Source organism: Dermacentor variabilis, chromosome 11, assembly GCF_050947875.1.
Source record: "Dermacentor variabilis isolate Ectoservices chromosome 11, ASM5094787v1, whole genome shotgun sequence".
Taxonomy (NCBI): domain Eukaryota; kingdom Metazoa; phylum Arthropoda; class Arachnida; order Ixodida; family Ixodidae; genus Dermacentor; species Dermacentor variabilis.
In genome coordinates, this window is record NC_134578.1 from 55,476,982 (window position 1) to 55,489,521 (window position 12,540).

General features: G+C 49.7%; 1 protein-coding gene across 3 annotated transcripts in view; it reads left to right on the top strand.

The window, feature by feature from the left end:
• inaE (inactivation no afterpotential E) overlaps window positions 1–12,242 on the top strand; it is a 196,392-nt gene extending 184,150 nt beyond the window's left edge. For all 3 annotated transcript variants that reach the window (XM_075675546.1, XM_075675547.1, XM_075675545.1), the window contains 4 exons: window positions 69–320; window positions 2,893–3,088; window positions 4,419–4,678; window positions 5,859–12,242. In XM_075675546.1, coding sequence (XP_075531661.1) covers window positions 69–320; window positions 2,893–3,088; window positions 4,419–4,678; window positions 5,859–6,530 — 1,380 coding nt within the window. In that variant the 3' untranslated portion in view covers window positions 6,531–12,242. The remainder of the gene's footprint in view (window positions 1–68; window positions 321–2,892; window positions 3,089–4,418; window positions 4,679–5,858) is intronic.
• The last annotated feature ends 298 nt before the right edge of the window (window positions 12,243–12,540 follow it).

Below are 12,540 nucleotides of genomic sequence, written 5' to 3' on the forward strand. Positions count from 1 at the left end.
CCTAGATTCATCTGGTCGTCTCAATTCTAAACCCCCCTTTGTTCCTCCTGCGTCGAACCAACGCGCAGCTCCTCGTGAACAAGGGACCCGCCAAGCCCCAGCGCAAGATGGCCAAGCCCGACCACGGAGTCGGGCCGGGGTCCGCGTCAGCCCATGACCAGGGATCCAGGGACGCGCTGCTGCTCGAGGACTCGCCCCGGAGTCGGTCCTCGGTGCCGCACTGCGTGGTGCTCGAGACCTCGTTCACCGACCTGCTACCGCCTTCGGAGATGGAACGCCAGCACTGGGACCACGTGACCACCACCGACTTGGCCTACCAGGTGCGAGTTCCGTACAGACGATTTCGGTTAGCACCTTGTAAGCGAGCGCGTTAGGTCAGCGACGTTTACGTTCATACTGAAGTTTTATAGCGATAGCAATTTTATGCACACTTCAGGCGCATTTCCGCCGTCGCCGTGATGTTCCGTGATAACATCGTGGCCGCGCGCCGTATGATGTATGTGAGAGTGGAAGCGTGTGAGGGTGAGCCGACGGTTATGGATATATCTCGCGCGCGCAAGGGAGGGAGGCGGTAGGAAGCGCACCATCTTCCATCTCGCGCAAGGCATCGGGGGGAGGGGGGGGGCGTTCTATACTTTGGCGGCGGCTGCGTATGGTGCGGTCACGCGGGTCCTGTTTTGAAAGTGGTCTGTGATGGAGGCAGAGTGCATCGAGTGATTCGTGTGCGCTGTGTTCTCACCGCTTAGTTCGCGCTGAAACGAGAGGCAGCACGAAGGTGAATTCACTCGGTGCTGCTACTGCTGCTGCCGCTGCTGCTGCCGTGCTTCCGCACGCCGGCGTTCTCACAGCTAGTTTCCGCGGCCATCGAATGAAATGCGTTCACGTTTGCTTGTGCGCGCGTGACAACATGCTTGTTCATTAAGTTAGTAAGCGAATGTTTACAAGCTACTCTCCATACTTCGTAAAGCTGTCTAATAATTTACTATCGCAATCGATGCTTCGCCTTTCGGGCGAAACTGCGGCTTTCCTAAATCGAAGCTTGCTTTGCGAGCCTTCTCGGACTATCCGTACCGTGGATGCTGGATGCTGCTGCTCTTTTGCGGAATAGATCATACTTAAGAAAAAATAATCTCGCGCTCGTAGGTGGGATCGAACGTCGGTGCCCCAGTATAGGAAGCAGACGTTCTAACCGTTAGTACACAATCGTATGCATACTTTTTATAGTGTCAAAGCAAACTAGCTCTTCGGTATGGTCGCCGCATGTGTAACAATGCTTAGCGCGGGTCCGTAAGAGCACATGCGCCCGCACCAGTTTCATTTGCGCCAAAGACGCAGGACTGAAATGAGCAAATGTATAGCATTTGATTACCCGCTTCGCAAAAACTTATGCGCTCAGATTCTCAGATCTGCGTTGGATCTGCCTACTCTTTTTATTATATCTTCTTTTTTTTCTGCAGCTTGGATTTCAGGTTGCACGGTGTTGCCAATATATATATGCGATCCTTGAACAATAGACGACTCTTTAAACTGTGACGCTAAAAAGCATTTGCACATGCATGCAAATCTGAGCAATTCACACACCGAACATAGCTAACTCTAAAAGGGAGTTCTCACGCTCTCCGACATTAGTAGGGGACCATTTCGCCCCGTTCCGAAATGAACCAAACACTGTAAATGCGAACACTACATCAGGTGCAATTCCTTCGCAGTGCCAGAGCCATTCCAAATGCTTCAATATGTCGGAGCTTTGTACTTATATAGTAGGCGTTGTATCGGACGCATGTTCCTGCATGCTGCGCATCCCGACGAACTGCTGGGGCTGCGTTGCTGCCTGGGGTGGTATGCTGTACGAGTCCACCTAGTGGACTGTCCATTTCGGCTGCTGCTGATTGGATGGAGCTGTACGAGAGAGGGGGAGACGAGCGGCCCTAGCCAATGAGCAGCGGCCGAAATGGACGGTCCACTAGGTGGACTCTTACAGAATACCCCCCCCCCCCCCGATCTTCGCTTGTTTGATTAGATGACGTAGGATGGACTTCCATAGGCGACGCGTAAAGGGAACAGTGCTATGCCGGACACGAATTCGCGCCCATGGTTGTCACCACGGGGTTTGACCTCGGAATCTAAACGAGAAAAGCGAGAGCGCCGTAAGAGCGTCCCCATCGAACTCGGTAACCAAAGCCATGCTGCGACAACTTTGCGGCAATTCGTTGCCCTGTGGCAGGTGGTACCTCGCTCAAGTGAGGCCTGTGGCCATGCCATATACATACATGCCATATAGACCGTCTTCTGTTTCCGCTTTGGTAACCTGGAACCCTCTCCGCCAAGGTGGATGTGCCGGGAAGCACACATGTGCAGGCGGTTCAGGAACTGTAGAATGTGCAGCAGCTATGGTCCCCCCATGATCTTCGTCATAGTACCTTCATCTTCCTTCCCGGCCCCTATCGTTCCCCCAATCCCCTTCCCGCAGCATGAAGTAGCAGGCTAGACTCAACTCACTCAGACCGGCCCTCTCCTCCTTTCTCTCAATAAATGCTCTCTCTCTCTCTCTCTCCCGGCTCTTTTACTGACTTTTGATACTGATACTTGCATAGATTAAATTGCTTGGCGTGCACGGATTGTCTCGACTTTGTGAAAATGCAGCCTCTGTTTCTGCCGAGAGGGGCCAGTGCACTGTCACTTTCGCTGCGATTCGAGGCCCGCGTAAGAACACGTGGGCAAGTCACTCGTTCGCGCTGGCGATTGCATAATCGCAACAGTGGTTAAATGTCCGACGCGATGTACCGTCTAGACGTGGGGTGGACGGAAAAATTACATGCGCGCATTCTGTTCGCTCTGGAAGTGTCCTCTCTTTTCTGCTTCGTCAATGTCACGCCGACGGACGCTGCGCAGGTTCGAGCGCTGCGCATGGTTCCCTGCTCGTTCGACGCCTCGCCGGAGAGGAACGTCGAGTCGTCCCCCGACACGGCCTCGTCGCACACCGACCCTCCGACGACTGCGAGCGACGGGCTGAAGCCGCACTGGATGACCTGGGCGCCGCTGGCCTCACCCGAGACCTTCTCCGAGATCTCTAGCATCTCATCCAAAGGTAACTATAGACCAGCGTACCGCAGTCTGTAACCCTCTCAATCATAGCAGAAAAGAAGTGACGCTGCTAGTTCAACGAGAAGAAAGTAAACCGAGGGCCCGATTTTTACGCAGAAGCTGTTAAGGGCTGCTTTCCCCACTATGGTCTCCACTTGTAGAAAATAATACCGAAGATAGTGCTATGCAGCTGAGGTGAAGCAGGCTTTAAGCACTTTTTATGCGTGAGCGAATCCCGAAGATAGTGCAATACCAGGCCGACCCGTGGCGCAAGTGAGGCAAGCGTTAAACACTCCCCATACGTGGGCCGATCCCGAAGATTGTGCATTACCAGGCCGACCCGCAATGGAGGTACAGTTCGCCATTAAGGGGCCCACATATACAGCTTCGCTGGTTATCCTTCTTCGCAGATTGTAAGGGCACATAGTTTTTTGTTAGCCATATCGTGAGAAGTCAACAAGCAAAGACATCAAGGACAGCCTAGGGGGAATTGAATGTACTGATTAACTGAATTGCTACGAGCGTAATTGAATATATGTGTCGAACTAGCATTCTTGCCGCTCACCAAGTTGCGTTTGAAATATTGGTGATTCACTAGAAAATGTGAACCTTCGCCCAAAAAGGGCTCTGCCGCAGTAATCTTTAAGAGTGATTTAGTAGTAGCCTAAATTGAAGAAAATGAAGCGTTGCCAGCTCATGGTGTGAGGAGGTTATCTAGGAGTTTCTCTTCCATTGTCTCAATAAGCGCCCGCAGGCAAAATCGATATCCTGCTTTCTCGCATATCGGGACCGAGGGTCCACGGAGCGCTTACGTCAGGACCCCGCCTCTTCTTCTTCTTTTGTTTTGTCTGCCACTTGGTGCTGCACGCTGGCACATTTCCTGATCCTGTCTTGCGAGCTCTGGGTTTTCTCGGAGCTCTGAGCCGCGAGTTATTCGGCCTGCTGCTCGCTATTTGTATGCGGCAGGCACTACGTGTGGGTCGCGGAAATGGCCTGCGTGTGACGTCAGTCGGTTGGCGGGGAAACGCATCTCTGAGAAGGTGCAGTGGGCTTTTGTTCGAACTCGCAGCTGTTTTCGCCGCGTACGTCGCTGTAATGCTTTGCCAACGCGCTCTTCATCGTCCGATCTACGCACTGCGCTTTTCGCTTTGCAGAATCCAAGCCTAGTGCAGGGGGCCGTTTAAATAATAAGCTTAACAAGAAATCTCGCTGTTTCGTTGGAAGTACGAAGAGGCCACCGACAAGAGCCTTTCTCAAACATTGGAACTGTGCAAAAACGCCACCTTCAAATCTCTTTTTTTTTAATGCGATACACAATGCCAACTGTTCTCCAGGGAGCCAGCGTGGGAACGACGGTGCCGCGCTGGCAACAGGATCCTGGTCCCCTATCGGCGACAAGGCGGTGGACAGCGTGATGGAGCCGGAAACGCGTCACGAAGACGAGCCGCCGGAACCGGACGGGAGCGCCCCGCAGCGGCTGGTGACGAAAGCTACGGTCGAAGCCTGGCCTGCCTGGTTTTCCGACGTCCACCTGGCACATCCGGTTGCGACGAGCCCCACAAACAGCACGGCGAGCCTCCACCTCGAGTTCGAGGTATGCATGCGGGTCCAGACGACATGGTTAAAGTAGAGGGAAAACACGCGGAAAACACGGGGAAAGCGAGAGATCGAAATTCAAGACGATGAGCAAAAGGAGAACAAGGTGAAAGCAGGAGCCAACGTTTCGACAAGTAGACTTGTCTTCATATGTCGACTTGAAGAAGGCAAGTCCACTCATGGTTAAAGTACAGTGGCTGCAGTTAAGGCGAAGCTTTAGATCGGGTGTAAACTCTGACTTCACTATTAAAATGCGTGTAAAAACGCAGTCGCGTTATCATTGGCCAACCACTGCACAGATTTGAATTATATATCTGTTGCTTTTATGAAAGTAAGTTAAATTCTAGAAACGGCAGCTGGCAGAATATTGACATAGGGCCTGGAACTATCGCAATATTGCTACAAATTGGTAAGTTAAAGAAAATCAAGCGCGAAGTTTAAAAATTCGTAAAGCTGCACCAAAATCAAATATGGAAGCTATGTAAACTGCATCTGTAAGAACATCTACAGAAGACAACTTTTGATATGCTTGTGTCGTGCTTTTCCTTCTTTGTCCCTTGCGTTTGCGCTAGATTTTTGTAACCATGAATCGAACATTCCCTCTAGCCCAATTTGCAATCTTGATTCACCCCATGTATTTAGGTAGAAGCGCCCCTTCTAAGCTAAACCTCAACGAATGTAGTTTGTGTGCAAGGGGGACGAGCAACTCTTGCGGAGCACTAAGATATACTGAGTGCTGCATAAGTGGGAGCGCCAGGTATACATGGCTTTTCAAGCTAAGTCGCCATCTGATTGATTTGTATTCTGATTTCTCACGGGTGAAGTATCTCGCATTGGATTCAGTTTAATAGGCAATTTGCGAGCATTAACTTCCTGTTCTGTCAGCAATAAGGCCGAAGCGTGCGCCGTCTGCGGAGAGAACACTTTGGCTTCGAAAGCAAGAAACATTTGAAAGTACTTTAGTATGGAAAAAAATTTCGCTGGCACTGGTCGCGCGTGTATGGTCGCTCGGTGTGAGAAGGGTTGCACGAGTATAACGAATACATTAGCGTATAATCAACACAACTTTGTGATTAGTATAACCTGTGATTAGTGTAGCCGAGAACGAGCACGTTCTCAACAGATTTTGGTTTTCTTTTTAGCTAATCCTTCCTGCTATGTTCTTTTTTTTTCAACAGACTTTCAAGAAACCCGCGGCGCAAGACGATCTCCCGCGGCAGCCGGACGTCGCCGGAGCGTTGCAGAAGCGATCGCCTTCTTCCGGTCTGTACATGTCCGAGGGCGACGCCGTCGGCAGTGGTCACCAAGAACGCTTCTTCCCGCCGCGGGAACCGGTCAAGCGCGTGACCTTTGACCTCTTCGCCGTCAGCGAGGGCTCTCCCCGGAAGGGTTCCTGGACGGGCCGTGACGACTTGCGCGAAGCAGGCGGAGCAGCGTTCCTCGTCGGGGACAAGCGGGGAGCAGACGAGGAGGACTCCGGGGACAGCATGTACAACTCCGGCGAGTCGTTCCCTCCTCCTCCGGCGTGCCTCGAGGAGAGGCTTCAGCGTCCCGAAGCGGAGCCCTGCGCGGAAGACGAGTCCGCCGAACTGTTCGACGCGTACGGCTTCAACCCTTCGTGCTGCCACAGGGGCTCGCCGCCCCCGCCGCCTCTTTCGACGGCGCTGGTGGTCACCACTAGTGACTCCGAGGAGGAGGACGAGATGAGCAGTGACTCGGGTGGGGAGGCGACCCTGTTCAACGCGTCCAAGTTGGTGGTCACGTCGAGTCCCGCCAGGACAAAGTGCTTGACGATACCGCAGGCGGCCAGGCACGGTAACCGACCGCCCCCGATGGAGAGTAGCTTATAGTGGGTGTTGTCGGTTCCACATCTCGCGGCGTACTCATTGCGGTGAGATTTTGCGCGTACGTTGTTCATACGGTCCACGTGTTTTGAAGGCAGCGATAGAAGGCCGAGGGAACGGTAAAGTACATCTAGAAGGGTGCTAGTTGACGTCGAGTTGTGTGTGCGGCCTAGGGCCTAAACAAGCTAAGCTTCCGTTCGTTCAAAGTGTGTGTGTGTGCCATAATCGTTTTGGACGACGGATGACTAACACGATGTCATGCGAATGCTGCGCCGCTTTGATGGCATCACGTTATGTCGTGACACTCGGTGGTATTGGATTACGTGGCGAAGGCGAGGTGATGAGGTTGGTGCCGTTTGTATAGTGTCCTTGTCTGTTTGTGGTTTATGTGAATGTATACTGTTGTTTTGTTCCTAGCTGGATCGTTAGGTCTAAAGAACAATGATGAAGAGAGTGTTACATTTCGCGGAAGTATGTTTAATTTCAGAATGACGAACACGCCCAAGGACAGGAGTATTCTTTCGACGCCCACAGCCAACCTGCTGTGAGACGCGATAACGAACGTGCAAAATGTAGGTATGTAGTGCTACAGATGTCTGCCTTGGCACCTTTGCGTTCAAAAAACATCCGCAACAACGGTGAACAAAGCTTCGGTTTCTCATTGCTAACATCGTTAACGTACCAAACTCCATGCCTGACAACGCGGAGTACTTGGGCACTGTCAAAACTTGGGTCAGTCTAGGCAGACATGACAGTATTTACCTTGACTGACAATATTGGCTCTCAAAACAGCGGTTCACGAAAAGATGGAGCCTGAGGTGATGAGCAGTTGTAGAACAAGGGGCATCGCCGGCTGTAGCCAAATTTCTGAAAAAGGGGCCGCATAATTGGCTACTTGTTTAACTCGGCGTATGCGCGGTAATACTAGATGCATCTCATATTTTGCTAGAGCATCCCAAAATCAGGAATGTTAAGTCTTTGAGACGATATTCTACTGAACTGGATCTTAGGTGGTTGTCAGTAGAGGCCACTTTACAGGCTGCATAAAGTCAGTGCTATACTGTCCCCGAAAACTTGAGAATACGAGGCATAACCTTTGTGAGTTCATTGCCAATGGCTTCCAGTCAAACCTAGTCCAACAACAGCAAATTGTAACTACTGCTTCGTAGTTGGGTGGTACAGCTCAAATGTTCCCTGCCAAGTCAAGTATTATGCCAGATTTCATAGCATTGTACCCCACTAGAATCGTGTAGCAGTGCGAGGATTGCCGTGCCAACTCGTATTACGATGCGAGGCTTATGTGATATAACGCTTCATTTTTCATTGTGTTTGTTGCTGCGTTTTGTTTTCGTGCTTTTTAGTTCCACCAATGTTACGCTGAAGCTGTCATACCCTTTCCTAACAGCTGCAAAACTACCTCGGCTTAACTGTAGTTATTTCGAGTTTAGCTGTCTTATCTCAACGTTTTAGTGAGCCGTTACGTATTTATGGTCATCATCATCAGCATCATCATCATCACTATAATCAGCCTATTTTTGCGTCCACTGCAGGACGAGGGCCTCTTCCATCGATCTCCAATTACCCACGTCTTACGGTAAACCGATTTCAGCTTGCGCTTGCAAAAAAATTTCCTAATTTTATCACCAGATCAAATTTTCTGCTGTGCTCGACAACCCTTCCCTTGCCTTGGCACCCATTCTGTAACTCTAATGGTCTACTGGTTATCTGCCCTACACATTAAATGGCCTGCTCAGCACCATTTGTTTTTTCTCTTAATGTCAACTAAAATATCAGCTATCTCTGTTTGCTCTCTGATCCACGGCGCTCTCTTCCTTTCTCTTAACGTTACGCCTACCATATTTTTGTTCCATCGCTGTTTTCGTGGCCCTTGTTCTCAAACTTCTCTGTTAGCCTCCACGTTTTCACCTATATGTTAGCACCGGTAGAATGCGATGACATGTACCCTTTTACTTTCAGCGACACTGTTAAGCTCCCAGTCAGGATTTGGTAATGCCTGCCGTCACACTCCAACCCATTTTTATTCTTCTGTAAATTTCCTTCTTGTGATCAGGGAGCCGTGTGAGTAATTGAGCTAGGTATACGTACTTCTGCACAGACTCTAGAGGGCGACTGGCGCTGAATCATTGTAGTTATGAATCATCGCAGTTAAGCTGCGATTACATTTCAGTGAATTACTTATACGACTGCACGCACGTAGACAGTTTAACTGCTTTAATCAGTGCCTCGCTTCAGATAAGCGCACGGGTTAGTGCAAGATGACTCATTCTTGGCCTCAGTGATCGGTGAATACACGCACGCAGACGCACAGCGCAGACTACATTCCATTTATTTATTGTTGCGTGTGATAACGAGAAATTGCGAATATAAACAGATTTTGCATATACCTAGATCAAGGAAGGTTCATGATGGGGGCGAGGAGAAGTTTCTGCGACGCGACCGGAGGTGAGGTGGTTGGCGTTACGAACCGCTCTTATCAGATAGTTTGAGCATGTGCGCAAAGTACCGCTCTTAGAGGAATGTAGGGTTACCGGTGACGTAAACGTAAGCGGGCGGGCTGGTGGCGCTACCTGTCGGCGCATTGTTTTACTAGAGTAGGCAGAGTTATTGTCGCAGAAACCAAGCATCATTATGTTTAGCTGCTGGTGTAAAGTGTCGTAAGCAACATGACCGTTACTGCGAAGCCCCTTTTTTTAATCTTAAGCGACAAGGAAGGCAATGCTACACGGAAGCATGTCTAATACGTTGTGGCTGGACAAAAGGTCACAAGGCGTCGCTACAAACGTTCTTGCTGCCGTCTACGCCTCCGATAAACCGTTGTTCTACGAAGGGTTCTACGTTTATGGACACAGCAAGACTCTCTGCTGGTGTAATTGCTCAGCTTGCGCTTTCACGTTAGAAGGTTGACACTCTGTATGCAAGCGCCAATATTTAGCTGGGCTTACGTTTTTAATCTGCCGATTTTGCCAAACTTGCTTGTTGTTACGCGTGTTATTATTTTATGCTTCTTTTGCACCCGCCTTTACTTCCCAATGTATCCTGCCGCAGTTCGCCTGGCGGAAGAGAAAAAAAGAAGCATACAGCGAGAAATGCAACGTCCCTATCGAAAACCGCATGTACTCAGTGTGCCCCGTATCTGATTTTCTGAAATGGCCATACGAGGTTCTACACAAAGCCCTCGTTATCACGTCACGTTGATAAACGCGAGAATATGAGGCATACCTTCAAAGAAAATATTTTTGTTATAATGGTACCAATGGTACCGGTCCTTGTGTTAATAGGCGCATGACCACGAAATAAGTCGGACTCGTGTTTTTCCTTGCAATGCTCAAACGTTCTTTTGAAGTGTCGTCGAAATTTGCCTTTGTCTACACACTCAAGGCCCACGAAGCTTAAAATGGCGCGTAAAACGCGCCCATTTTCTCGCCATAGCGAGAGGAACCATTTTTGTATGTATTAGTGTCTGACGCTTTTGATTTTCGCAAAGGACATTTTCTCTGTATATAGAAAACTGTGTAAAATAGTCGTAGTGAATTCCGGGCCGCTTGGCACCGTTCCATTCATGTCGAAATATAGGAAATTCGGGCCCAAAACAAGCAGAGCCACTACACTCTCCCCTCCCCCCCCCCCCCCCTGCCCCGCCTCTTGTGGGCGCGACTAGCCAATAAGCGTGCTTTCTACTGTTTACCGAGAGAGACCAACCGCACGCGTAACGAGCCAGAACTGTCCCGATGAAGCACCTTTACAGGCCTAGAGGCACTTCGCAATATCACTCTATTTCCACATTCCGCATGGCAACCCAGGCGAAAAAAAAAGAATTGTGAAGTACCGTCTTTCACAGTCGAAAAACCTATCCGAACTGCGTACGAAGTTCGAAACACAGGAGTGTAAGGATTTGAAAAATTTGAAGAAAAAAGAAGCGGGCCTGCGAGAATTTCGAAGTGATCTTATCACGATAGGAGCTTGGGATATCAGCTCTGTGTAACAACGCGCGTTGAAGCTACCTGAAGATTACTCATAAATTGATGTTTTCATAACGGATCCAATACAGTAGAATAGATGTCAACCTGCTCACTAGTCGACGCGCTCGCTCGGGCTGTGGCTTAGGTGTAATAACGGGTGTAGGTCATATTTTTCTGATAAGATAAGCGTATGTTCGCAGCGTAGTATCCAGTGTGCAGCAGCCCACGTTCAGCTTGCCAATGAATTGCATGTAGTGGGAAACTTCACTTTTACGTGTCACCGCGTGGAAATCTCGAATTTTGAAAGATCCCGGTGGGCGCCGCGTAGTGATGGTGCGGGCAAACTCCACTCCGATGCCCCGAATTCCTGATCGCGTTCCACGCGACGAGATAGTACACATTCCCCAAGAGCAGCTCCCGTAAAGGGTGTGCGAGACTCGTTCTACATGCACGAAAAGGCTTTGTGAACTAAATAATGTCATTCCAGGGACTGACTTATTGTACCTACCGAATCTTTGGTGCGCAGCCACCTTTCTTCTCGGTGGTTACGCTGTCGGGAAGAGCCGTGAACTTACGACGGCTGATTAAAATGTACAAAACAAAGGCCCCGTTTACTCCTCGTGCTCCTGTTTGAAAGTTGACTCCACATTGCGTAGGTGTCCAGCGTATTTAGCTAGAAGGCTTTCTTTCAGCTTTGAGTGTGAATGTACAGCGTTTTTCTCGCCGTTCAATTTCCGAAGGACGCTATAAAGTGCATGCAGTTAGGCTGGAGTGGTAGGTACGGACGACGGGTTTTATTTAGAGCTCAGTCTCAACCGTCTGTGGAGGCCTTGTAAACACAGAAAGGCGTGAAAACGGACGCCGAGTGTTGACGCCAGGCGACGTATTTGGTGGTGCCCCCGATTCGAAACTTCCGCACTAGGCTACCGCGGTGTTGGCGGCGTCTAGTGGAGGTTACGTGTTCGTTTATTTGATACAGTATAGGCGCATTTTTGGTAGCACACAACGCAACTTCTTCTCGCAGAAAAAGGATTCAAATACGCTGGAAGTGCTGTGAAATTCGCGAGGCCACCCGCAAGCGAAAGCTGCCGCGCTTTGTGCTTGAAGATCAGAGGTTAGACACTGATTCTCTCTGCTAAGCAGTCATCCGGTATCAATCAGGTGTACGGAAAGTTGTCATAAGGTAATGGACCAATCTATGCTCATCTAGCATTTCTGTCTAGTGTGCCTCCAATTATCCGAAAGTACATGGCCCTCACCCTGTGGTGGTCTTTGATGGAGCGCGACAGCCGAAGCGGCTTCCGGATGACCCGTTTCCGAGGAAAAGTGTGCAGGGGGTTTTCGTTCATTCATATTGCGATGGTATGCTGGTGAAAAGGGCCAAAAGTTACGTGTGTTGTGACCAGTCCAAACGTAATTGCTTGCCTATCTTGTTCGCTTGAAGCTGTTTTTCGGTACATGAGACCTCTCGATCGAAGCATAAAAGGGCCTCAGACTGCCAACTCGGACACCAAATCAGGCTAACCTGGTGGAGTGTTCTGGGACTATCTCACTGGTTGTTTCCACTGGGAAAGATTACTTGTTTGTTGAGGAGGTAGCAATTGGAGGCCTACTTTTGCTTTCTTCGCTGTCATAAACGACACCACTAAAGTTGTAATTGAGTGAATTGGCATTTTTCGCCATGTTTTCGCATATTTTGCCAACATCAGGCAAATAAAGTTAAGCCTCTACACTCAGAGCCCCCGATGTCACACAAGTTTATCAAAGCCTCCTTGACAGCAAGTCTGCGGGCTCCGACCATGACGTCATAAAAACAAGTCGGCGCTTTCATTGCAAACCATGTTTGTGAACACATCTACATCACCTGTCTAAGGGACATTCGCGTATGATTTACTCCGCCTGACGTCACCGCTCGAAGCACGTATTCAGATAGGCACTTAAGCTGTGTTGAATAAATTGGTGTTTCTACTCCAAGGCATGATATGAGGCTTGCCTGTTGCCATCTGCATTTGTTCGTGCAGGATGCTGGCTCGCTT